Source organism: Histoplasma capsulatum, genomic scaffold, assembly GCF_000149585.1.
Source record: "Histoplasma capsulatum NAm1 scaffold_15 genomic scaffold, whole genome shotgun sequence".
In the NCBI taxonomy this organism is placed as follows: domain Eukaryota; kingdom Fungi; phylum Ascomycota; class Eurotiomycetes; order Onygenales; family Ajellomycetaceae; genus Histoplasma; species Histoplasma mississippiense.
In genome coordinates this window covers 134,570-161,257 of record NW_001813968.1, presented here as the reverse complement: position 1 = coordinate 161,257, position 26,688 = coordinate 134,570, and the positions used below count along the sequence as shown (strand labels likewise).

Sequence of the window (26,688 nt, the reverse complement as noted above, 5' to 3'; positions counted from 1 at the left end):
TTGTTATTTTTATATCGTATTATGAATAACCCGATTAGCTTTACCACGGGTGACGATGGCTATGTAAGCTCCAGTCAGTGAAACAGCACGGTTCGGCGGGCCCTGCCGGGTTTGATTCCAAACATCCTCTCCCCAATTCCTCGTCTCCACCAGCTAGTCTAGGCCGCGTAGTTGGTTCTATCTAACTTTTAGTTTGCAAACTTATGGGTATCACGGCCCGTGGCCTTGGAGGAGCTGGACCGCTGATATTCTCGCTTCTTCTAACCTCCTCAGCTTTGTGTGAATACTCTGCTCCCATTCTCCTGCTCGCTCTTGATTCTCACCCCGCTTTTTCTCGTTATCTATCCTCGCGACCCTATGATTGCTCCAACATTTCTGCCATCGCCATTTCCACGTCCTGTCCACTAGGGATTCCTTGTTATTCCCTTGCTACCATGCCACTGAGTTTCCTGACTAACGGCGGAACCGCAAGTCAGGCAAAGTACTTCGATATCAGGTTGGCATCATTACTGATATACTCTGCACCTTCTTCATTATCCCTCTAGCGCACTGAGACCTGACCAATTCCCCATAGGCTTGATAACGATTATATTGTATTTCGCGGGAACGAACATGAAGCCGCCAGCACCCTGCTGAATGGCAAGTTGCTCCTTTGCCTCTCGGAGCCCCTGCAGATCAAATATCTGAGACTGAACCTCACCGGCATGTCGAAAATCCTGTAAGCTGTTTCACTCCGTTGGAAGGCTTTCGCACCAGAACCCCTAAGAAACATGTATGGTGAATGCTAATACTGCCTACGAATAATCTGCAGCTTCCATGGATCTGCCAGGCGCAGAAAGCCTGCGAGGGAACACACATTTCTTGAGAAAACATGGTCATTTAAAGATGCTGGTAAGAACAAGCTGGAGACCTTGCCAGCCGGCAACTATGACTTCCCTTTCGATATCATCCTCCCGGGATCTCTCCCGGAAAGCATTGAGGGATTGCGCGACACCTTCATCACATATCGATTCAAAGCGGAGATTGGCCGGAAATACGCCAAGAGTATCGTCGTGCGGAAGCCATTGAGGATCATTCGCACCCTCGATCCAAGCGCCCTGGAGCTGTCGCATGCAATGGTATGTACTTCAACGCACCCGCACTCATTCTTGCTATCACCCCCTTGGGGCCGTTCCCATTACTGCATTACTCCAGCTTACCGTTTCCGCAATAGTCTGTGGAAAATATATGGCCGAATAAAATCGAATATTCAATTTCAACCCCTTCCAAAGCACTTATATTCGGAACTTCCGTCCAGGTGGATTTTCACATTATACCCTTGCTTAAGGGGCTTACTGTTGGTACGATTTCGACACAGCTGGTGGAGACCCACGATTTCGTCTTAAATCCTGAAGCCGCCCAAGCCGACCAATTGTCCCATAAATGGACGAAAGTAATCCTTGACGACTCCTGCACGCTGGACCAACTAAAGAAATCCCAATCCCTGGATGGAGAGGTTGAGGGATTTGCTTTTTCTCGAATCTTGAACTTACCAAAATCCCTCAGCAAATGCTTACAAGACGTTGATACGCGAGGCATAAAAATCAAGCACAAACTAAAGTTCAAAGTCCAACTCCACAATCCGGACCGTCACTTATCTGAGGTATATTTTCCCATATTCACTGTTATCGATTCCCATGTGCTCTTTCTCGCGTTCACGTATTGGGTATGCATGGGATATTTGCTAACAACATGGCTCCGTGCGTCAACAGCTTCGTGCCAGCCTTCCTGTTTCGATTTTCATTTCTCCCCATCTCCCTATTGGTGACAATAATGACCTTGTTGATCAATCGGTCCAGTCTGCCCAGCGAGCTATCCATACTATGGCCCAGCAAGCGCCCCCTCTTTACGGAGACCATCGATTCGATCAGCTGTACAGCGAAATAGATTGCTCCGGATATCGGACTCCCGGGAGCACCAGTGGCCCTGGCACACCTTTGTTATCTCTCAGTCGAAGTCTCTCAGCAGAGAACATTAATGGCGCGGTGCCTCTAGGGCGTCAGCACATCTCTCCATCTGTTTTACATACCCGACTAAGCGACCTACACCTTAACGGCACCGCATTACAGCTGACACCTCCGAGCTCGGAATCCCCGGAATCCGCAGAATCAGCTCGTGATTCAACTGGCCAAGAACCCCAGCCGTTGGATTTCGGTAGCGGCATTCCCTCCATCAACATCCAGAGTCCTGGCGTTGTTACCCCTGCAACATCACGACCACCATCGGAAGATGGCAACATCTACTCTGGGCAGACTACTCCTAACTGTCATATTAGTGAAGTCGAGCACCTCTCCCGTGTCCCCAGTTACGCCACTGCAGTCCGATCGCATCCTTCGCCGCATTACTGTGAGGGGCTACCCGACTATCAAGCGGCCACTGCTGGAGATGCCGCTGGTATTTCTATGACTCCTGCGCTACCCCCGCAATCGCAGCAGGGGCGTGGTCGCAGGAGATCCCACAGCGCCTCGATATCTACTGAAATAAGACGTCGTCCACGGTTGCGGCTTCACGGCTGGAGTCATAGCGATGATATACAACAACAATTACGGATGCCTCAAGTTTCTTAATGCGAGATGAGAATCCATGCTTTAGTGTTTTCATACAAAGATATATGATAATGATGCCACTGTTTTATTCCCGAAACAATTAATCACCCTTGATATGATTCATACCTTTTTCCCTATGGCCTATTTGATATATTTATTATCCGTTATTACACCATCGAACGCATTTTCTTTATTTCTCTAACACGCTCTTATTTCGGGCCTGAAGGGTGTTGGATGGATTTGTATCGCAATTTTGAGAACACAATCTCTCTCTGTTTCAGAATGTGGGCTTGAAACATGTTCCAAAGGTCGTGACGGACGGAGGGAAACCCGTGACAAGGATGCTGACTCATCACCGAGGCCTTGGCATCGCCAGCCCTCCAGTCCACAGATTGGGCGCAGAACAGAACTTCAGCGGGTATTGCGCGCGGTATCAGGTATTCAGCATAATAGACCGTTATAATATATATACGATGAGAATCGTATTCTTCTAGTCTTCCTTGTCTAAAACAAATTGTGTTTTCTCCAAAGGCTAGCGAATCTTGCATGGCTTGCTCCATTTATCCCCGAAAGACCGCCAAGCGGGGAATGGTACCCCACCTCGTCGAATAGATAGAGCCTTTGATTCTCTCTTTGTGTGTGAGAGTGTGTGACTTCCGCACAACACTCCGTCGCTTTGGCTCTTGAAACACTATCCGTGAAACTAACAGTGTGCCCCTTTTCCTTTCAGAAAAAATCCTAAGACGATTGTTGCGAATTTCGCCTGGATCCGCCTCCAGTTAGCTTAAAAAAAGGGGGACCTTTTCACTTCTTATATAACTATCACTCGGACGCTACGTTATCACCATGGGGTTGGCGAATCTCCCTCAGCGGTCCGCTACTGTTAAGACTGTCGCGACTACGAATACCGTCAAGAGTGGTGACGAAGTCCTTCTCGACGGCGACATGAGCGATGTACGTCCTCGAGTGTTTTATTTTGATATTGGGGGTTAATACGGGAGAAGACAAACTAACGGATGGATTTCCTTGCCCGAAAAGATTTCCGAACTGATGTTTAGAAGGTTACTTGCCTGGAAGCATGTATGCGGACACCTGGAGAATTATATCATTGCCACCCACAAGGCCCAACGCACCCTGGCAAAGGAATTTGAGAAGGTCCTCAAGGTAGGCTCCTCCCTGCCATTGCTGGTTGAATAGTGACACGTGGGAAGGTCGTCGCTTGCTAACATTCTGGATACAATTTGCCTTTCATTCTTGCTAGGCTGTACCGGAACCTCTGGAGGAAGCGGCGCAGTTCAGTGAGGGCAAGGGAGGTGTCGTTGGTCTTTTCGACAACATACGCATTAACATAATTGTAAGAAAACATTTCCATTTACGGATCATCTAGGTTTTGTGTCAAGTCCGTCAGGGCTTCTAACGGCGTACCGCCACAGGCAATCGTCAACCTTCATTTGGACATAGAGAAGAAGGTGAAAACCATTGCTCTCCCAACTCTCGAGCGCCTTCATACAGAGATCAAATCCAAAACCAAAGACCTCCAGCATGGCTCCGAAAAGGGCACAAAGCAGGTTGAAAAAGCCCGCTCTGCGGCCCAAAAGCATATTGAACTGCTGGGGAAATATACGGCTGCTTTTGCCTCGGGTACCGGAGGCAAGCTAGAGCCCGCGCACGATCCTTACGTTCTGAAAAGAGGCACCGTATATCGCATGAGCAAAGTTGTGACTGAAGAAAACAATTATCGAACGGAGATGCTGCACCTTCAGGAATCCCTTGCCGCCTTCGAACCTCATATCATGCGAACGGTGAAGGATGCGCTTTTTCAGTTATCCGACTGTATGGGTGCGCAATCAGGCATTCCAGGAAAGATGTACGCAAACATCGCCCAAGTAGCTCAGCAAATCCCAGCCGATTTCGAATGGATGGACTTTACCGTGCGCAGCGAGGCCTCCCTGATCAATTCCGCTGTCCCTCCCCTTAACATTGACGATGTTGCTTTCCCGAATCAAGACCACGTCGCCACCATCGCACTAATCGAAGGCACGCTCGAGAGAAAATCCCGCGCAATGATCAAGGGATATAATGCAGGCTACTACGTCGTCTCTCCGGCTGGGTACCTCCACGGCTTCAAAGAGAACGACAACTACAGTCACGATCCAATACCCGACATCACACTCTATCTCCCCGAGTGTGCTGTCGGCAACGCTGACGGCGTCAAGTTCACCGTCAAGGGTAAAGACGTTTCGGGCGGCAAGGTCGGGCAAACCTTCGCCACAACCAGCGAACTTAGTTTTAAAGCCCCTTCCAAAGATATTGCGAGACAGTGGCTCCATGTTCTTACCGGCATGATTAACAGGTCCGCGTCCGCAGCGGCCTCGCAGACCACAAGCCCAGCTGTGAGTAGGACTGTAAGCGGCGCGCATGGGGTTCCTCCACCCGTAGCTCATCCAGCCGCAGGGTCCACCGAAGCGCCATCCCCGCCGACGTCTGGGCAAGAAGAGGGGTTCGTGGCGGTGGCAGGTGGTGAAGTAGAGGAACCAGAAACGGCGCCCCCAGATAACAAGGTAGTGACTTCAACAGCGGCGCCCTTGCAGGATACAGGTAAATCATAATCCTACATATATCTCATGCATCGACCTTAACCATTTCATAGCGAGGAGATACAATTTGTCGATTTATTTAATTTTTGTTGAGGTTATATTTTTTGCTTTTTCTTTTATCACGTTTCCCCCCCCCTCTTTTTTTTTAATTTTTCTCATTTTTTCATTTGTTCATTTTTTCATTTTCTTGGACTTTATTCCCCCTTTGGCATTTTCGGTATCATTTATATACTATTCTTGGGCAATGCGAGAAAAATGAAGCGCTGAATCTTTGAAAAGCGCGACGACATACACAAATTTACACACGCTTCATTTTCATGTGTCGTACTGTACATTTAGATTTTCTTTCTATGCTGTATACAGATATCTATATTTGATCTTTCGGTATTCTGTTCTGAGCGTGCACACTACGCTTGTCGAATACTCTCTCATTTAGCTAAATAACTAGCTAGCTACGTACCACATAGCTAGCTAGATCTTTTGCCATGCTGCAAACTGAAACATATTATATGTCGGACCCTTCTGTCACGTGGCGTATATTCCACCATAGTCGTTCTCATAGTTAGCAGCAACCTTTGGTCGATCAAGCTTGCGACTCTGTCATTGTAATGCTTTCGCATGTGGGTTGGGCCTCCAGCTGATAGGCACATGGAGCCGTTGTAGTGGATTAAATCGCTTCGACTGGGTATGACTTGGTTTTCTCAACCATGACATTGTATGCGCATTCATCGTCTGTAAAAGCTGGCAGTTTATAGCTCTTCTCTTCCAAACTCCCAGATAAATACATAGATACATGAATAAAATACACCGGGAAACAAACGCAGTCGCGGGTATGCGGAATAACACCCCTCCCCGCCTAAAGTTCCAATGCTACCAAAAGAAATTGAAGCAGAAGATAAAACTGGCTTATCAGGAACTGCTAACTGTAATATGCCAGAAAAGCGGAGGAGGTATTTTGTTTCAGACACGTAAAATATAACAGCATACAGGCAAAACAGCATGGCAGGATGCAATATCAGTGAGGACACGAGAATGAATAATCGAACGGTCGAGAACGACGAGGGAAAAAAGAGAAAAGAAAGAAAGGAGCAAACAAGAAGAAACAAGGCACTGATTAAAGCGGTTAAGGCGATTATTATCAGAAATCATCGGGATACTCAAGATCCTGAAGCTTGTTACTTAGGAACTTGCCCAGCGCTGCGGATTTGGATTCCAGGGCCAGGAGCACTGCTGGAGATGCGTCAAGATTCAGACTGGCCAGACGTTCTAGATCATTACTTCGGTCGATTTCCCACTGCAGCTGCAGAGCCGCGTCTGAACCGCTACGCGAAGGAGTTAGAGGCCTATCTGCTGCCGCTGGCGCACATGTCGGGTTGGGTGCTGATGACGCAAGGCTCATGGAATGTGGGTGGCCCATGGGGTGGCTGTCGAATGCCGTTGAGTATGATTCGACAACGGCGATGCCTTGTTCGGTATCGCTCGCTGCGGATCCAGGAGCTGCACGTTGTCGTCCATCGCTATGAGAGGATGATGGTGGATGTTGCCGATGCTGCAGTGGGCTAAGATGGTTGGGACCCATGACGGCGAGCAGGACTTTGTCCGCGATTTTAGTGACGACTGCAACTAAGTTTTCGAATTCGAAGGCTATCGACCCAACATCACCGAGTGGCACGGAAGGGGCAGTCACAAACGAGGACGGATGGCTAGCAGGGTTCACGCCGGTTAGGTTACCGGTAGGGGCGTTTACTGCATATGATAAATACGCGGCACCATAGGTCGCGCTTAGGTTTCGCAGTTTCCGTGCAGGAAGTGAGGAAGCATGAGCGAAAATTGCCCCATTTGTAGCGAATATCCTATGTAAATCTGTCATTATTGAAATACCTAGGGTTCAGTGTGGCTGCGGGTGTAAGGGAATTATTCCTCATTTTTAAATTTTTAAAATATCAAAATTATGTATACACATATTCGAAGATACTAACATAATAGAGGTAATCTCTGGAGCGCAGAGGTTATCCTCTAGTAGGCTGGTTAGAGCCTCAGGATCCAGCATTTTGATACCGGGCAACTCTGGGATCATCTCGACAGGGTTGATATCGTCCAGGTCTGGGTCTGTGACATCAGCGCTGAAGGCCGACGATGTCCTGAGCGAAGAGCAGGAGCAGTCTTCGGGAAAAAAGAAACAATTATCTATAAAGTCCACTTCCTCGTCGTCGTATTCAATGGGCTTGCTGTCGCACTCGAGGAGATTTTGTGCGTACTTCACGTGACTTCTCTCCCATACAGGGACGAAGAACGGATCTTCAAAGGAGCAGCAGAGCGAGTCGGGAGGGCTGGGGCCAGCACATGCATCTACTTCAGTTATCGCCATGTTCTCAAGAGAAATCGCAGAAGGTACGAAATCGCATCATAGGACTAGTTATCGATATGAAGTGGGAGCATGACTGTTGCAGATATATATCGCTGGGCCAGCTTGGCTAGGGTGGGTTGGGCAGCCATAATATAGTATAGATAGATCTTGATCTAAGCAGCGGACACGCAGCACTTGTTGAACGAGCATCCACGGGGCTACATGAACCAGAGCGATAAATACGAGAGGCAAAGAGGGTGGCAGAAGAAATAAAAGAAAAAGCAAAGACAGTTGGGGGTGTGGGATGGAAAAAAAGTGAACAAGTGACACCCAGGCACTCATCGCTGGAGATTTCAGCCATAAGCGCGGCATGAATAGTAAAACATACTACAGGTTAATTGTATGAAATGGAGATACGCACGCATGCGTCAGGTAGACACTGGAGAAGAAGGACAGGAAAAGAACGAACGGACATACCTGCAGAGGCTCCAATGAGCCACGATCGGTATGATTGCCTGTTGATCGTTTGTTACAGTGCTTCAGAGGCCAAAGCGAGAAGATTTGCCCACTACAAACAACCCCCAACAAACTATGAGTACGGAGTAATTACGGACCGTAGCTGGTGACTTAATAGAATAAACTAAGATTTTTTTTTTTTTTTAAAAAAAAAAAAAGAAAAGAAAAGAAAAGAAAAGAAAAGAAAGAAAAAGAAGATAACTAAGACAATTAAGGGGCGTTAGTCACCCCGAACTCATCCGCTTCTGTTGACCCCAACTAATGCTTCGTGGGGGTGGGATTTCAGCCTTGCATCTTCTCTACCCAGCTGCGCTTTCGCTTTTATCTCAGGCAGCAAAAATCGATAATACATCCGGTTTCTGCATACTAACAAACTGCTTTATGGCCATCTAGCTCACGATTGGATCCCGCACTAGGTTTTTGGCTCAAATAACACCCATTCATGGTAAATCGAGGGTTAGCGGTCTAGCCAAACTCGACTCTCGATGCGCGGGGACCGAGAGCTCATCCCATGCCATTCTACCAATGGCTTCAACTTTTCAATGTCTCGTTTTGTATGATTTCAACCCAGTATCCGTCTGGGTCAAGCACAAAGGCGACGTTTTTCATGCGTCCGTCTGTCAGACGCTTTTTCCAGGTCACTTTTTGCGCCTCCAAACGAGCACAGGCAGCATCTAGATCATCCACTGACACGCCTGCGGGGTGGGGGGTTTGGTTGTTAGTTTGTGTGTCTGGCAAAGGTGAGAGATTTTCCATTCCATTATTCTCTTTCTGCAGTTCTTCCTATTTGTTTCTGAAAAAGGAGAGAGACCAAAGGGTTTAAAAACACGTACAGATATGTCCGAAGCCCTGTGGCTCCGAGTTACCATCATGATAAACCTTCCCTTCCTGCTTCTCTGTTCCGTAATTCCAGGCCAATTTCACTACTCCCTCCCACTCCGCAATTGGATTGGCAGCCCCTTCTTTGAACGGCGGATTGGATGTGGGGTAGGCGAGAAAGAAGAATTTCTCGTCCCCACTCTCGAGCTCGACTATGCGAACAAGAGTCATTCCTAAAATTTCCTGGTAGAATTTCAAGCTTGTTTTGGAGTCCTTGACTCTAAGCATAGTACTGTTCAGGCGATAGGTCGATGGATCGGACCGTGCAACGGCTGCATCCGTTTCTTGTTTCCGGATGATAGCTACCCAGTATCCGTCTGGATCTTCCACGATGGCCTGGTTCTGTATGGATCCCTGTGTAAGATTCTGCTGGAACTCATATCCGGCATCTTCGAGACGTTTGCATGCGAGCTCGAGATTATCGACAGAGATGGTGAAATGACCAAATCCGAGGTGGGGTTCTGTGTTGCCATTGGTGACCGCATAAGACGGATCATTCTCTGTCCCGTAGTTGTGAGTAAGCTCAATGACGCCGTTCCTGTCAGACCAGTGACGAGAGCCAGAGAGTGACTGTTGGCCGTCGTATGCAAGGAAGAAGAGTGAGAATTTGCTCTCGGGAAACTCAATTTTATTGATCAGGGAGAGGCCAAGAAATTTGTAAAATTCAACTGGTTACGAATTATGTTGGATGTGTGAACTCGAATCTATCACAAGAGGACGACGTGGGTTTAATTGACTGCAGTTACCTGATTTCTTTGGGTCTTTCACCCGAATCATAGTATCTAAATGGGATAAAGGATCAGTGGCTGATGGCGAGGGAGCAGCAGCTCCAGCAGCAATACCGTGATAATGGAGGCACAGCATACGATTCAATTTGTACTTGGAGGTGTCTGAAGACATTCTCACAGCAGCAGTGCTCTGTGGACAGAAAGGTTTCCTAGTATTGCACGGGGGTGTCAGCGCCCGAAAATGACATCATGGAGGATACTACTACATCTGTAGTAATAACACCACAATAAATAACTAACTTACTACTTGTTCTAACCGAGCCGGGCTCCTTATGAAGCAGAGCAGGTAGACGAACGCGAATGCACGGTTGGCCTGTGGAAAGACTATCTTATAAGCGCAGAATTGATGATTATCACTGGACAAGGAATGGGGGAAGCAGCAGATGTTTTCCGGTGAGGGGCTTGGCCGGGAAACAAGCGGGAAGTTTAGACAAGCAGAGAAGCATAGTTTGTTAGTTACTAGTTAACTAATAGTTAGTTGCTACTAGCATCAACTAATCACCGAGTTAAATGGCTAACTAATTTGAACCCTAACTAGTTACGTGGTCACCCGCGATATTTTGTCTGTCTCTTCGGACGAAATACTCGTACCCTGTAGTTACTCCCGAAGCGGATGATTCATATTCCGAGAGATTCTGGGCAAAGAGGGTGTTGTTGTTATGCAATATGCAAGTCCAATTAATTGCCTTATCGAAATTGGGTGGTCAATCGCAAAAGAAAATATATTTAGTTCGTATGTTCATATATTTAAATGCTTCTTCCTCCGAGCCGATGGTGAGCAACTTTTCTTCTCCGTAACAGCCGCAACAACAGCAATGATAACAACAAGAACACCACAGGAACAATAACATCATGCTGTACTAGTATACACGCTCCTCCTAAGGATTAAATATAAAGAAATACCCGCCAATGGGTGCCAAAACATCTCTCCAGCTTCTGTTTACGCTTTCTCATTCCTTGGTTTCCGTTTGAGATAATTGAAGGCACATCGCCTCTCCATATTTTTTTCCAGATCACATTATATCTCCATCGCCAACCGCAACCACAACATGAGCCTTCTCTCCATAAGAATTGCTCCTTCTGCCGCTTCAAGGGCTCTCAACCTCCTCCGGGCTGTGCAATTTACACATCCTCCAGCCTGTCCCTGTCACTCCAACCCTACTCATCACCATCACAATCGCCATGGATCGCCCCTATCTAGGTATGCCCGTAATCTTGCAACCCCTATCGATCCCTCTTACCAAAAGGAATACGCCTTTGAAATGGCCGCCTCGAGCATCAGATTTGGGCCAGGCTCCACTAAGGAGGTCGGTATGGACTTCAAAAACTTGGGCGCTAAACGTGTTTGTGTGGTGACGGATTCAACTGTCGCCAAGCTTGATGCTATAAAGCATTCAATTATGGCCTTGAGGGAAGAAGATGTGGAGTTTACCATATACGATAAGGTCCGCGTTGAGCCAAAGGATTATTCGTCAGTTTCCCCTGTCCTCCCCCTCCCATTCCGTTGTCCCTTTGGCGGTAGTAGATGGTGTTGCTGATGAGTTGTCGGAAACAGAATCAAAAATGCTATCGCCTTTGCGAAGCTATACAATGCCGATGCTTTTCTTGCTGTGGGTATGTTTCAAGTGGGATAAAAAAGTCAAACAATTGTTGGTGTTTGCTAGTAACTTAACGTTTTATAGGTGGCGGGTCCGTTATCGACACCGCCAAACTCATGAATCTGTACTGCGTTTACCCGGAGGCCGATTTCCTGGACTTCGTAAATGTCCCTCTTGGAAAAGGCTTGCCAATTACCAGATCACTCAAGCCTCTAATTGCCGTACCCACCACTGCTGGTACCGGCGCTGAGACCACAGGTACCGCCATTTTCGACCTAGTTTCCAAGAAAGCAAAGACAGGCGTGGCACACAGAAACATGAAGCCCACGCTGGGCATATGCGACCCTCTCAACACACGAACCATGCCTTCGCAAGTTCATGCCTCGACCGGCCTGGACGTCCTCTGCCATTCCCTTGAATCATGGACCGCGATCCCCTACAGCGAAAGAACGCCGAGACCCACCAACCCAATTCACCGCCCCGCCTACCAAGGCGCAAACCCCATATCAGACATCTTCTCCCTGCAGGCGCTGCGCAGTACGGTCAAGTATCTCCCTCGCGCCGTTAAGGACCCAGATGACACTGAAGCCCAAAGCCAAATGCTTCTCGCTGCAACGTTGGCAGGTGTGGGATTTGGGAATGCCGGCGTCCATCTTTGTCACGGGATGAGCTACCCTATTTCCGGACAGAATCCGGGCTACAAGCATCCAGGATATGTCGTGGACCATGACATAATCCCCCATGGCGTGTCTGTCGCAGTTACCGCACCAGCTGTTTTCAAATTCACGGCAGCTAGCAATCCAGACCGCCATTTAGCTGCGGCGGAAGCGTTTGGGGTGGACATCTCAAACGTGAAAAGAGAGAGCGCAGGCGAAGTGTTGGGTGAAGCGGTCGCTGAGTTCCTCATCGGGCTGGGAGATCAACCGCGTGGCTTAAAGCAGCTTGGATTCAGTTCTAGCAGTGTGGACGGTCTGATTGAGGGTACCATTCCACAACAGCGTGTGTTGAACCTGGCCCCGAACCTGAGCAAAGAGCTGGAGACGGAGAAGGAGGAGCTGAGGAAACTTTTCGAAGAATCGATGGAGTTTTGAATAATATAATAAGTAAGCTGCTGTCTGCGTTATCTACTCTATATTATTCTCATTTTCGACCCCCGTTTTTTCCTCCCCGTTTATTTCTGGCAGACCATTGGGCTGCAAACTGCATGTATATTGCATGTATATTGTATATAGTACAACGATTGCGAGTTAGCAATAATGACGAAATTAGTTTCGGGAGTCTATCCAAATACATATTTACCAATATCCTCTGCCTGTCTATGCGCCGAGGCACCGGGACACCGGGTAACCGTCGAGGCGTCCCAAGTAATTTCAATTCACCTCCGCGTGATCGCGTGATGATATCAACGCGTCCAATAGCAGGTTCAAGTCATTCGTTGTAACTTGTGGCCTAAACCCATCCTCACTTCCTTTCGATCTTTCTGTGCCTTTGCTTTTTTTTTTTTTTTTTTTTTTTTTTTTGAAACCCCATTTCTAGATGAGCCCTTAATATTTCCCCCAGACCATTTATTTACTTAGCGCCACGACGAATAATCATCTCCTCTGTATTTCGCAATCCGTCCCAATGGCTTCAAGACCCGGTAATGTGTTCCGTGTTGGTGGTGGTCCGAAGGCACTGGGGCTCGTACGGTATGTGGTGGAAAGCCCAATATCTTTGCATTTAATTCACCAAGTCAAATGTTGAAACAACTTACATTCTTTCTATTTATTTCTGACGCAATACCAAGACATTTTCCTATCAAACTAAGACCTCCGACTTTCCAGTATGGTATTGGCTTTAGATGCACTCACTATTCCCCCAGCTGCTTTATGATGCTCTCTAACTGCTTGTGTAGGGAGGCGATCTATTTACCTAGTTGGCCCCTTGCCGTTAGGTTCCAGGTAGGATGTCATTATTTGAACTCAAATCATTGCTAATTGGGATAGCCGTTTGATTTAGTCGATGACCCATGCTGATCGTTCCTATGATCATTGATATCGCTATACTGCATTGTGAGTATGTTCCGAGGCTAGCTTTCGTAGAAATGGGGACCTAGCATCTCATCGGTAAACAAAAGGCACGCTCCGCACGTAGCCAACTAATCTACAATAATTTTGTGTCATTCTACATTGAAAGAAGATATTGACATGGTTTAGGGTCTACCTCACGTTCATCCTTTGTAAGCCGAATCGATGAACTGGATTCTATTATTCAAACTCTCACAAAACTCCTCCAGATATCCTAGGCTGCGGGATTCACCTGCTCCCAGAAAGATTTATACTACCGCCGGGCACGCCAGGGCCCGGATGGAAAGGCACATACGAAGATTATGGACACATTTGTTAGGGCATAATAATGATCATGTTCATTGTAGCTTCGCCCCTGATAGGCGATGTCGGATCATTGGTGGGAAGGAGATGGCATCTGCTATTTCTTTTTCTCTTTCTTCTTGAGCTTGCCCTCATTTTGTTTGATACCAAGTATCTCACTCAATATATCTTCCTTGAGATGGCCGTGAAGAAGGTCTATATACAGTACAACGGGCCGAGATGGCGATCACAAGGTCCGGGACACTACAGTCTCTGCTCTAACCTGAGAGGTGGCGAGTAATCAGATCATATCGACCTCCCAACTCCTCCCCGGATTTTGTTTGGATGACCCTAATTGTTGTTCTTCGATCTGTGCATTGTTTATGGAAGTCCCTTCTGGTGATCAAAACTTAGCGAGCACATTTGATTTCGAAGGGTCCGAAGATTCGACAAATAACTTTCATCCTGTTTATCAAGGGGACAAAAAAAGGCTCCGCCATGCCCAATAAGAACGCCCACTGTGCCTGGGGTTCTCTTTAGGTGATGAGGTGATTGGGTGCCTGGAGACGGAATAATGAATAATGCATACAGTGTGGCGCTGAATTGTCCCCACGTCTTTTGTCAGATTTTACGCAACAGATTTATGGAGAGGCATAGATAAGGAATGAGGTCGGGGGATGAGGGGCAGGAAAGACAGGCAGGTAAGTTTGATATGAGGACCATATCTATTTTCTTCCTCCCTTTCTTTTTCTTCACTTCTCTCATATCCTCTTGTGGTCACTACTGTTATCCTTGTCAAAAATAATTAACTAACTACGTTTTGACATTCCTGTATCGCTGTATCTTAGCATACTTCAGTATCCCCAACCATTCTACCTTCCGGTTGACGGTCATACAAGTATACAAAACGATCGTACTTTGCTCCACCATAACTTCCCAGGGTAGTTAGTCGACCCTGCTTAGTTATATCCAATTCATTCCTCTATCCGTTTTCGCTCATGCTTCAGCTCTCAGGTGATGCGGTCCGACCAAGCGTCCTGGTCCCGGAGAAGTTGTCCCCTGATGGCCTGGCACTGCTCAAATCTACCCTGGATGTGCACGAGAAGAGAAACCTTAGTCCAGACGAATTGTTGAAAATAATCCCTGATTACCAAGCGTTGCTTGTCCGTTCGGAGACGAAAGTCACTGCGGAAGTGTTGCAGGCGGGCAAGAATCTGAAGGTTGTCGGTAGAGCAGTAGTTGGGGTTGATAACGTTGGTGAGACTTCCTTTCTGCTTTTAAGCAACTATTATTTCATTTACGCCTCTAATTCAATTTCCTTGTTTGTCTCTTGTATTTTTTGCTCTTTTGAGTGCACGGACGTGATACCCGTGTTTACGGTATCTCCAATGCAAATGACCCTATATCATTGGGCTTTAAAGCATAACTCTGACAGCCCTCTTGTTTTCCGGTAGACGTCACTGCTGCAACAAAGCTTGGGATTGTGGTTATAAACTCCCCATCTGGAAATGTTGGAGCAGCTGCCGAACATACGATAGCATTGATGCTGTCGATGGCTAGAAATATACCTGATGGTTGTTCTAGCCTGAAAAACGGGAAATGGGAAAGGAGTAGATTAGTGGGTGTTGAAATCAAAGGAAAAACTCTAGGAATTATCGGCCTAGGAAAAGGTACGTGTTGCATTCTTCTAAGCTTCAATCCTGGATATGAATCTTCCTAGAGTACTTCCTCATACAGCGTTTTTGTGTAGTTGGCTTGATAGTTGCGCGACTTGCCAAAGGCCTGGGTATGAAGGTGAATGCCGTGGACCCCTATGCTTCTGCTGCAGTTGCAGAATCTGCGTCTGTGAGCCTTCTGCCATCCCTTGCAACACTGTTGCCGACAGTAGATTTCCTTACAATTCATACCCCTTTGATCGCATCGACAAAGGGCATGATATCATCTGCAGAGCTTTCGCAGATGAAGCGAGGTGCTCGTGTACTAAATGTCGCTCGTGGCGGGACATTTGACGAAGCTGCGCTTCTCGAGGCCCTAGAATCAAATCATTTGGCTGGAGCGGCAATTGACGTTTTTACATCTGAACCTCCTGCTTCTGATTCTAGCGCTTCAAGGCTCATCGCCCATCCACGGGTTGTGGCGACTCCACATCTCGGTGCCTCTACAGTTGAAGCACAGGAGAATGTTTCTATGGATGTCTGCGAACAAGTTCTCCAGATATTAAATGGCGCCCTGCCTCGAAGTGCTGTGAATGCTCCTTTGATTTTGCCTGAAGAATATAAGAAGCTCCAGCCATTCGTACATCTCGTCGAGAAAATGGGGAATTTATATACACAGCACTTCACATCGACTGCCACGCCCACCGCAAATAGCAGCACGTTTGACCTAATCTACGAAGGAGAGATTGCGATGGTCAATAATACAAAACCTCTTTTTGCCGCTTTGATTAAGGGACTCATTGCTCCGATTAGCAGCACGGCAGGAATCAACGTAAACATCGTTAACGCCGAGCTCATTGCGAGGGAACGTGGCCTTGTTGTCAACGAACGGTTTTCCCGTGATCCAACCTCGCATTCTTACTCTTCTCTCATCACACTGGTGGCTCACCCACCTTCTCGTGCTTCCTCCCGCCCTCCTCCTCGTCTCGCAAGTTCTATTCCTGAAGTACAAGCCGCCCGCGAACAACAACAAATCATATCTGGGACATGCTCACAGTCTCAGCCATTAATATCTCGTCTCGGCCGATTTGCTACATCCTTCGTTCCGGAAGGCACCCTACTTATTTGCCATAACTACGATTCTCCTGGAAAAATTGGGGTTGTCGGAAGTATCTTGGGGAGGGAAGGAGTTAATATCAACTTTATGGGAGTAGCGCCTGTCTCAAAGGGCCTTGTGGAAGGCGAGAAAGCCGTAGCTAGTAGCGAGACTAATGCACATCCTGACTCAATGGATAAGGTTGTGCCTGAGAAAGAGGCATTGATGATCCTTGGGGTTGACAGGGCCGTGGAGGATAGTGTAGCCAAGGCTCTGGTAGAAGAAGGGGGTGTATTAAGTGCTAGTGTCATTTCACTTTGAAAAGTTGTATGGGTTGCCGGTTTCCTTTTTTTGACGAATGGTTGCCTTTTTGTTATTTCATTGCAAATGATATTGTTTCTCTACATTCTTAACATCTAAATGATTTAGCAATTTCCCTGTGAAGCCACCACATTGGTTATTCAGACTTGGAATTTATGTGGTTCCATTTGTCAATGGGCTTGTTTCGTGAGATCGAGGATTCATTGTCGAGAGCTAGATGTCAAACACTCACACCAAATGTCCCGTCCCTAGCCTACTGTTTGAGCTGTATAACGGACATAAAGTAGTGGGGTAGTCTACCATATCAACGAAACCATTTAATTTCCAAAAGCTGCACTTCGATACTTTGTGCGCTGCCATCTCCAAGCTGGTGGTATCTGGTGGATTTGGGCATCTGCATGTTGTACTGTACTTTGATCTCACCCAGTCATAACTGATGCAGAAATTTTGGCTCAAAGAGCACACATTTGAGGAATGCTCCGGGGGATGGTGGTGTGGTTGCGGGACAACAAAAAGGTTAACTCACGCATGCAGAGTCAGGTAATATACCAAGATCAGGATAGCACGCGTGAAATGTGAGGGAGAAAGTGGCCTGTTCGATCTTGCGGAACATGAATAGAATGAACTTCCATCAAAGGGACCGAAAATCTGGATTTGGAATTGTATGGGTCTATAGCTGTCCGCTTTCTGTTAGAAAAAGAGCAAATGAATATTCGAATACTATACTAGATAGAGATGTCTTGTTCAGGCTCGCAAGACTTTATCTTGTGCATATCATTGCTGTGTATTCAAACTTTGGAAAGTCGGAAGGCTTCCTGAGGGATTATAAGAATATAATGTTGTAAAGTTCATTACGTAGGCTTATATATGGGGGTACATACATACATAGAGGGCAGTAAGTTGCATAAAGTCAATTAACCCAAGCAACAAATTATGGAATATCAAGAGCCTGATGGCCATATAGATCCCATCATAAGCAATTCCAACTTTGGAATTGTTTACAATTCGTTGCGAATATACATGTTGCCCTTAAGTATGGATCATTTGCTTGAGAAATATCATTATTTCCAACATCTCATCGCAAAGGGCTACCCCCAAAAATGTCGGGTCTTTTGCTGGTGCTCCCTGCAAAACTGCCATTGCTAGGAGTAAGGGCGGTTGATCTCCTGAAAGATTGCCGTGGTGTAGACGGTGTACTACCACTCACGCTTCCCCCCGAGCTAACCGTTCCAGATCCGACCATTGATCTATCAGGCGTGTTGCGACCACTGGCAGGAAGTCGGGTTATAGCAGCGCCCACAGCGGTTGTAAGGGGGATAGAATTAGAAGAATTCCGGGAAGGTGGTTTAAACCCTAGTTTAAACCCTTCACGAAATATCTCTTCGAGGATTTGCGATACGATGCCCGCCTCTTCATATTCTTGGAATTTTTTCCAGAGCCGGAGAGCCATGAGAGCATCTTCAATGGAGTCATGCCCTTCAGAACTAGTTGTATTCACCACTGTGCTGGCAGTGGCAGCTTGACCAGATTCCGAGGGCGTAGCGGAAGTGGTTAAGATGGTGGTCTCCTGGATGTACTCCTTGAAAACAGCCCATGCAAGGTACCGTAAACTAAGACGGCGGTTTTTTGAAGGGTGGAAAAAGAGGTACTGTGTATCTACAGTCTGCTCTTTGGGAACTTGGATATTGATTTTACGGAAATCGGAAGCCAGACCATGTCCAACGAAAATGCAGCCCAGATTAAGCAGAAGCCATAACTTCTTGTACGCAACCTTCAAAGGCACAAGGTTATGAGAGCTTGTCCGTGGGTCTAAATCACCAGGCTTGATACCCGAATACTGTGTGACATAATCGACAATCGGGTCTTTTATGGTAATGTAATCATCGATAAAGGGGACACCTTCAGCAGTGCCAGAGCCGCGGATGACAGAAACACGTGCAAGTCCGCTTTTACTTGGACGAACAATTTCTTGGGTTCCATCTGCTTTGACTTCAATTTCGGCTTTCTCTAAATCCACAAATTCGGTATCCAAGGCAACTGGCGTTCGCGCCGAAGGTTTCTCATCTGATTGTAGCACTTTGCAGGATTCAATCGGACGATGATTGCTGTCGACAAGTTAGAGAGCAGTAATAGGAAAAGCGACAAAGAATATACATGGGAGAGAAATGCGCAAGGAGAGAACACAAAATTAATCAAGGTAACGCACTTCATAGACCACTCATAGAACAGAAGAGTAGTATCAAGTTCGCTTTTCCAAGAATCATCCACACCATGCCGGGAACTCTGCACTTGGTACGCTAAAGTACAAGGCGACTTCCAAGATTGATTGAATGAAAACACCTCATCTCGATTTAATTCTGTCACCAGAAAATCGTTAAAAAGATGCCATCCGTCCTTTTCATTTGGATTACGCGAGGATATTGCGACGTTTATGAAAGAAACCAAGTGTGGCTTGTGATGTTCTGGCATATCAATCTCCACCACGAGTCCTACCAGTTCGTATACTATAAGGCCTGGAATTCCATTCCGTTTAAATGCTCCAAGCTCCTCGCCTTCGAAGCACTGGATGCGGCCATTTTCAAGGAAGAACCCCACCTCCTCGGGGAGCCACCCAAGTGTGCTCCACAATTGTCGCGTGCTCGGATTGTTTATGGCTGCATTGATCATCAACACCAGGGGCATCCTATGAACTGTCTTTCGGATCGAAACCTGTTGATAACGGCGACAATGGCTGCACCAACCTCGGTTTTGTGTTTCACGTTCAATGCTGGACTTGAGGATATCTGAAAATCGATAGGAATTATTGTGTCGTGTTTGTTTGGGATCGATCACCGGGTAGTGTAGCTCATTGACGAATGAATTTCCGGCGCGTACGGTCTCGTTGTGGCAAAGCATGCAACGGATTGATTCAACCGCATCAGTTGAAAGGGTACGGTCTAATTGGTCAGAATGAGGCGACATCAATCGAAAATCGTGGGATATTTGATGCAGGAAAAAGCGATTGACCGACTGAATGGTCGACGAAAGAGACTTTGTAGTCAAGTTCTCTTCGAGGAGACCAAGATTGGTAGCTTCCCGGAAACCGCTAAAAGTCCTTAATAGATTTGTTGCCTGGCAGTTTTGTCCGTTTGCTTTGTCAAGCATGTCAAAGAGAAATCCCATTTCACACAGGAGACAGTTGTCGTATATACAGCTCGTTGCCACGTGGTGCAGGGCTAGATTCTTAATCAACGGAATAAATTTAAACAGTTGAAGAAGAGAGTTTGCGAAGCAGTTGGCAATGTGCGTCTCCAATCCTGAGAATACAGTTTTATTGTAATACCTAGATAGGAACTTAGCATCGATTCAAAACCGAGTTTTTAAAAATATAACCGACCTAAAATCAAAGTCATCCACTCCGAATTTGCTATACTTGATTTCGACATTACCATATTTTAAAAGTGGATCTTCACCTGCCTCTTTATTAATAGTTGTATTCGCTAAAGTTTCGGCCGCATCACTTATGGTGCTGTCAAATTTGGCCTTTGCTTGAGCCCTTGCTCGCTCGCTTAAAAATTTAGGAGCAGCTAAAGTTGGCTCTGCTGTTGGCTGCGCGCGTGTGTTTTCAACTTGATATCTCCGAGTCTTTCGTGGGTTGGGGCCATAGTGTCCTATTTCCCCAGCATGAAGGTATGGAATGATGGCCTGATCGACTTGTGGAGGAATGCTTCCGATTTCGAAAATCAAGTGACTTGGCCAGGCAGAGAGCAGCCGTTCATGGTAGTATGGAATTCCAATCACGTTCAATGGGGTATCATTCGACCAATCCACTAAAGGGGGGCGTGAAGGAACATCTGCAAATTCAGTTTCCTTGCTCATTTCATTGAAATGGATCTTGGACGGGGAACCCCAGAGATGGATGAGGCACTCAGCATCATTGACAGCGAGAGCCTCACCTGATGGTGATATCTCAAGGCCGAGCATAAACGTGACATTTGCTTGTCGCAGGTTAATAGCATTGGGATTCATTAGATCAACTACTTGGAGCTGCCCTGTTTGAGAAGCTACGAAGCTAGTGGTTTGTAGCTTTGGATGCATTCGGACATAGGCAGCACCAGCGTGAAAGGGGATAGGGGGCAAAGGAGTCAAAGTTTTCAAATCATAAACGTTCGCCAAAGGGTCGACAATCGGCGAGCCTAGATGCCGCACCGAAAAGCCGCAGGTAACGAGGTAGTCGTTCTGCGCATCCATATCACTAACAACCGTACCATGTGCCTTCCAACTCTTCACAACACTAAAATCGGATAGGCTCAGGGCATTGACAGAGCCAGTATCAGTCGCAGCACACAAGTAGTGGCTCTTTTTCATAATCGTGTAATTGTATTCCGTGATTAATTTCTCGACAATGGTTCCTTTGTCAATGTCAATGTGAAACATTGCAGGCTGGCAACCAGCAACAAGAATCTTCGAAGCCTGCTGAGTGAAGCTCATGCAGCGGAGATCTTCCATCTCTTCATGGGAAAGATGCCATAGCGTCAGGCCACGCCGGGATATAAGATGAACGCTTTTAGAGGTCACTGATAATACCCCTTTCTCATGGAATAGAAGCTGGCGCACCGGTCCCTCAGAAGCGGGGTGTGCTTTCACAGACGTGTACCTTTGCAGCTCTGGTCCGTAGAAGGAGGTAACTCGCCCCTAAGACAGCCAGGATCGAAGAAGAATTAGTAAATTATTCATCTAACTGACGCGCTTCTGCGAAGCCTGATGTCCAAGATAGAGGCTCAAGATCGTAGTCTCACAAATTCATTGCCTGTCCACAGAAGCTCTTGGGTGTCATCAAACGCCATCGTCGACGCGACAGTTGGTAAGACGTGGGGTCCTGAAGGAGGAACAGCTACCCGGGATATCTCATCCCAATCTGGATCCATTGTGATACAACAGTCGCCTGGACTGTAGATGAAGCTGATATGCTCTCCAGCCAAGCACAGGATATGTCTCGCAGTCGGGAGGAATTGGCGACGTTGTTCCGATTATGCTACCGGTACGGAAAGGGCCACGGCGGGAGAATCATCTTGGAGCATAATTCCGGCAGTATATAGGGGAGGTCGAAGTGGTCGTCACTCAGGGAGGTGAGTATGTGGGTGTGCAGGGCAAGGGGCGAATGGCGCAGAAAATGAGTATTGTGGCGGACGTAAAGCTTGCGAAAACAGAATTTTCTGCCACCCCCTGAAAAATATTAGCAAAACAGCGCAAAAATAACCAAAATATCCACGTATCTCTAGAATCATTCAAATATCATCCAATCCATTCAAATACGCACCTTTATCATCAAATACGCACCTTTATCATCAAATCTGTCAATATGCCCTGCAACACCCACCGTGCCCTGCAACACCCACCGTTCTACTGCCTCGCAAGCTCGTAAAAGGACTCCAACTACCCTGCGCCTTCGTCTGTCCAAACCGCCTGTTCCGGATGTTCCGGATAATGACGAGAATCCAACTGATGATGAGAAGGAGGATAAGGAGGAGGAGGAGGAGGAGGAGACACAGTCAGAAGATCCTCGATTTCTGCGAACACCTACCCCTGAGCCTGAGATCTCATTCAGGCTGTATGAACGGGTGATTATCAATGGGATAAAGGAGCCTATAAAGATCAAGTTACGGAATGTCACAACAAATGATATGATTGTCAGCTTCTATCGTATCCAATATACTGCAAAAAGAATAGCTGAAGAGTATGTTATGAAGCAGAACTGCAAGGAGATAGAAGTTGCAAATTGTATAGCAGTCATCTCATCAAACAAATGTGGATCTTCAATCAAAATCACCCTCGAGAGGGAGACAGATTGGAGAGAGATTATCACTCTTTTGAAGGAGTTATATAAGGAGAAGATGAGCGGATTTAGCATTGAGATTACCACCTCTTTTAATCTTCTTGATATCTCAACTTTATCCTCAAACACCTCTGTAATACGCGGTCCTGCAGCTTTCATTGGAGTGTCGGATTCCCAATTAACAACCCAGGCATTGGCATCAAAAAGAGCATTAGATGTCAAAGAAGAAGTAATCTCCCCATCTGTCAAATCCCCTCTCTATCATCCTGCCAAATCCCCTCTCTATCGTCCTGCCAAATCCCCTCGAATTCATGAAATATCCGATGACGAAAAGCTGCCGCCTACGCGTACAAGATCCACGGCCACTAGCCAGCAGCTGAAGAAGGCTTGAAATCAACAGCCAAATGAGCATGATTCTTTGCAGATTGGGCGTGAGATAACTGCTCACTGATGTTGTCAAAAGATGAATTGTCATAACTTTGAGCAGGGCACTTGTTGGATAGCTTTTGATGATACTCATATTCAACTCCTGAGTAGTGAGATTGCCAGTTGGATAGATGATGTTGAATATGGACATGCAACAGTTAAAAATCACTCAAGAAAGATGATAAAAAAATTAATGAATAGAAAAAAGAAGAAGGAATAAAAAAGTGAATTTATCTTTGCTTTTAACTTTTCTATACAAACATTTCAAATGTCCGCAGTTATATTTCCTCTTTCAGCTTCTTCTTTATCTAATATTGTGTCTCCAAGTGAGATAATGAATGTGATGGTGATGAAATATATGATGGAAGAAATGGAGGCATGAAAGAACTGAATTCAAACTTATCATTGAATTTAAACTTGTCATCAAATTCAAACTTGCTATTGAATTTGAATCTGTCATTAAATTCAACTCTGTTATTGAATCTGAATTTGTTATTGAATTCAAATCTGTCATTGGATCTGAATCTGTTATCAAATTCAAATTTATTATTGAATTCAAACCTGTCATCAAATCTGAATCTGCTTTTTATTTAAAGTAGTTCAATCTCTCAATTTGATGAACATGCAGATCTGTTTATTGATAAATTTTTTAATTAATTGATGACAGAGAAATTTCAAAGAACAAAAGCTTTTTTAACTGCAAAGAGTATTATTCAAAATGAAGAATTTAAATTGAATTATATACAGACAATGATAAATGAGTAGATAATTCAGTTGAATATTGAAATGAGTATATTCTTGATAATAAGAAATGAGTTAAAGAGTTCTATCTGACAATCACAATTGAAGAAGATTAAATTGTTTTTATTTATTGTTTGTAATGATTACAGCAGATTTCATACTGCTTCTGCTTCTGAATTTGAAATTTAAATATTATACATCATCATAATTGAATTGCAATCTGAATTTTTTTAAATTTCATAATACTATTTTATATGAGTAGATTTGAAATATTCTTTTACATCTTCTTCTTCTATGAAATTCTCAACTGTATGATGTAAAAAAGTTTTAAAATCTTTATCAAATTAATTTTTTAACTGACATCTGTATCTTCTAATCCATTCTTTCAATGCGTGAAATGACTTCTCTATAAAATTATAATCAGAAAAATATGAAGGTGAGAATAAAAATTGAATGAAAATTCAATATCAGCTTTTCTACAGAGATTTCACAATGCTTGTGAATGATGAGAAAAGCAATTATTCATCATTAAATAGTGATAATCTCATTAACATTTGAGCAGTATCTGAATATATACAAACTCATTGAACCTCTCTGTATTATAGAACCTCTAATATATATCATAATTAAAATATTCATTAATATTTATTGCAGATAAAATTGATCATTTGTGAAATTGTTTATAAAGTCTTCTAATGCAACAAGAGAATTCTCTGCTTGATCATTCATATTATTGATCTGCAGTACATTCATTCATAGCACTCTCATCTAAAAAGATAAATTGATCAGATTGATACTGAGTAATTGAAATATATCATTTAACTTAAAATTTTTCATTGTGTTGACTGATCACAAATTCAATCTATATCAAATAAAACTGATTGATTAGCTGATTTTATAAATGATAATTGCAATAATTAATCATTTTCTTCTATGTTAAATTTAATTTCTTCAACAATTTAGATGTTGATTGAGGGTGGATATCAACATCAAATTCATCCTTCACAAAGCAGACAGTTTAATCATGATATGCAGTTGAATATATCTCAAAAAAGTTCTTCAAATCTGATAAAATATTCAGTGTGATCTGTAACTTTACACTTCATGTTGAATGAGGACTTCTAGCAGTTCCAAAGCAGTGAATATTTTGTTGGATTTGATATACAGTGGTCAAATGGCACTCAATGGTCCGCGCAATCTGAGCAGGTATATTGTAATGTGACGGCGCCGAGGCGGTTGCTACTCGGCAGCGGCACAGAGGAGGATGGTATATAATGGGAAGCCTTATGGGTGGGCTTGATTATCTCGCTTGAACCGCGAACTCGTAGAATACTATACAAATACTGAACTACCAGAGGTACTCGGCACACTATGAATATTGTATGAGGACAGTGGTAACTCTGGTATCTTATTGTCAAAAGATAAAAGACGAATCGCTGGCTCCTGGAATAGAGAGCCAGCATCTAGCTATTCTATATAGACAACGGGCAGCCATCCTCCCCTCACTCTATAAGCGAGGGTAGCCGAAGCAACTCCGCAGTGGCGCTGCATTGATCTGCCAGAAGGAATCCACTGACCCCGTATAGAAACAGGATTCTCATATCTCATCAATCGGATCCTCTTCTATTGCATCCGAATGATGTCATAGGGTGGTTGGAAACCGGTTCGGACACCTGCGTGATGTCATGGGATAGATGGGATTATCCGAGGGAAACGATGGGCCGTGTGGAGCCGTCACGGGGCCTTGGCACAACCAAGGGTGTGACACTCAGAAACATTTTTTCATCATTCATAAATACAACTTTATACAAAAACCTTACCTTTGATTCATCATATTTGATATCCACCACATCAATGAAGTAAAATAATAGAGGTTTCATCAGATCATATAATGAATTTCAAATTTTTAAGAATTCAATTGCCTCAATGGCTGAATGAATAATGCGGCCATCAGATAGCGCCTTGATGTGGGAACTCAAGATGCATGAGTTTGAAACTCATAAAAGGACAACATTACATTCAGAGCCAACTTCTTAGCTTTTAAAATAAAAAAATGTGAACTTTTCAAGTAAGTATTTTCAGATGAATCTATTATCTGATTTAGCTTATTGTTTCTTAGCTGAAAATCTGTATCATGAGTATCAAATTCTGTCTTTCATTAATTTTTCTATGTTTTTGTTATATTTTTAATATCATTCAACACTAAGCATTTTTTCTGTATAACTAACTCTTGCCTGTATTTAACATTACACAACGACTCGTTATAAGCACTGCTTGCATACGAGTATAACGGAAGAATAATAATAATAAATTAAGAATTCAATTCTTATAAAGTAACCAGAATTAAAATCATTTCTCTTTCATTTTTTTAATTAAATCAGATTTTCATATTAATTTTATCTTTTAAAATCCAGCTGCTCTCAGAATTCTCAGAATTGTTTTAATTGAAATATTAAATTTTTTTTTAACTGAGTTCATTTGCAATATCAGCACAGATCTTCTCACAGCTGTAGTGATTGATTTATACTTTAAAAATAATTTATTATTGAACTTCAAATGTCTGTTTGAAAGATCTGCTGAAGTGAGAAGCATCTTGAAAATAGATATTTTTAATGATAATGAATTAAATATTTGAATCAAATCTACATTCAATTGCATGAGTATATATATGACTTATTGTATGAACAGAGATGTCAGTAATACCAGATATTTTAAGAGAGATCTTTTGAACAATAGATTTAAGAATAATCACTAAAGAATGTGTTGCAATATCAGTATTAAAAGCCATCTTGATAAACAATTTAATAAGAAAAGGAAAAAATATCATCTGTGGATTTGAACATATTTATGATGAAACAGATTGTGGGAAATTCAAATTGGTAGTGTTATATAGTGCCTTGGCAGACAAGCACTTCTGACATGAACCTCCGTAAATGAAGCGGATTCCAAGCGTTCAAACTTGTATGTTAGATATTC

The 26,688-nt window shown here is 44.6% G+C and overlaps 8 protein-coding genes across 8 annotated transcripts; 5 read left to right on the top strand and 3 right to left on the bottom strand.

The window, feature by feature from the left end:
• Nucleotides 1-21: 21 nt before the first annotated feature.
• Nucleotides 22-2,606, top strand: HCAG_09025 (hypothetical protein; the record flags this gene model as incomplete). The annotated part of the gene is made up of 6 exons (XM_001536024.1): nt 22-63; nt 477-496; nt 575-718; nt 812-1,118; nt 1,358-1,705; nt 1,752-2,606. 6 exons carry the CDS (start codon nt 22-24, stop codon nt 2,604-2,606), a joined length of 1,716 nt encoding a protein of 571 aa, XP_001536074.1.
• An 825-nt stretch (nt 2,607-3,431) lies between these two features.
• On the top strand, nt 3,432-5,194 carry HCAG_09024 (predicted protein; the record flags this gene model as incomplete). The annotated part of the gene is made up of 4 exons (XM_001536023.1): nt 3,432-3,539; nt 3,624-3,749; nt 3,847-3,939; nt 4,019-5,194. The coding sequence occupies 4 exons, from the start codon at nt 3,432-3,434 to the stop codon at nt 5,192-5,194; spliced, it is 1,503 nt and encodes a 500-aa protein (XP_001536073.1).
• Nucleotides 5,195-6,320: 1,126 nt separating this feature from the next.
• HCAG_09023 (conserved hypothetical protein) lies at nt 6,321-7,550 on the bottom strand (the record flags this gene model as incomplete). The annotated part of the gene is made up of 2 exons (XM_001536022.1): nt 6,321-7,035; nt 7,162-7,550. The coding sequence occupies 2 exons, from the start codon at nt 7,548-7,550 to the stop codon at nt 6,321-6,323; spliced, it is 1,104 nt and encodes a 367-aa protein (XP_001536072.1).
• A 1,026-nt stretch (nt 7,551-8,576) lies between these two features.
• HCAG_09022 (hypothetical protein) lies at nt 8,577-9,824 on the bottom strand (the record flags this gene model as incomplete). The annotated part of the gene is made up of 3 exons (XM_001536021.1): nt 8,577-8,740; nt 8,879-9,592; nt 9,671-9,824. 3 exons carry the CDS (start codon nt 9,822-9,824, stop codon nt 8,577-8,579), a joined length of 1,032 nt encoding a protein of 343 aa, XP_001536071.1.
• A 937-nt stretch (nt 9,825-10,761) lies between these two features.
• On the top strand, nt 10,762-12,401 carry HCAG_09021 (hypothetical protein; the record flags this gene model as incomplete). The annotated part of the gene is made up of 3 exons (XM_001536020.1): nt 10,762-11,183; nt 11,268-11,326; nt 11,395-12,401. The coding sequence occupies 3 exons, from the start codon at nt 10,762-10,764 to the stop codon at nt 12,399-12,401; spliced, it is 1,488 nt and encodes a 495-aa protein (XP_001536070.1).
• Nucleotides 12,402-14,335: 1,934 nt separating this feature from the next.
• Nucleotides 14,336-16,730, top strand: HCAG_09020 (conserved hypothetical protein; the record flags this gene model as incomplete). Its single annotated transcript, XM_001536019.1, has 4 exons — nt 14,336-14,359; nt 14,666-14,915; nt 15,113-15,328; nt 15,409-16,730. The coding sequence occupies 4 exons, from the start codon at nt 14,336-14,338 to the stop codon at nt 16,728-16,730; spliced, it is 1,812 nt and encodes a 603-aa protein (XP_001536069.1).
• A 1,075-nt stretch (nt 16,731-17,805) lies between these two features.
• HCAG_09019 (conserved hypothetical protein) lies at nt 17,806-21,556 on the bottom strand (the record flags this gene model as incomplete). Its single annotated transcript, XM_001536018.1, has 4 exons — nt 17,806-18,835; nt 18,937-20,052; nt 20,107-21,404; nt 21,509-21,556. The coding sequence occupies 4 exons, from the start codon at nt 21,554-21,556 to the stop codon at nt 17,806-17,808; spliced, it is 3,492 nt and encodes a 1,163-aa protein (XP_001536068.1).
• Nucleotides 21,557-21,882: 326 nt separating this feature from the next.
• Nucleotides 21,883-22,936, top strand: HCAG_09018 (predicted protein; the record flags this gene model as incomplete). The annotated part of the gene is made up of 2 exons (XM_001536017.1): nt 21,883-21,900; nt 21,992-22,936. The coding sequence occupies 2 exons, from the start codon at nt 21,883-21,885 to the stop codon at nt 22,934-22,936; spliced, it is 963 nt and encodes a 320-aa protein (XP_001536067.1).
• Nucleotides 22,937-26,688: the final 3,752 nt, after the last annotated feature.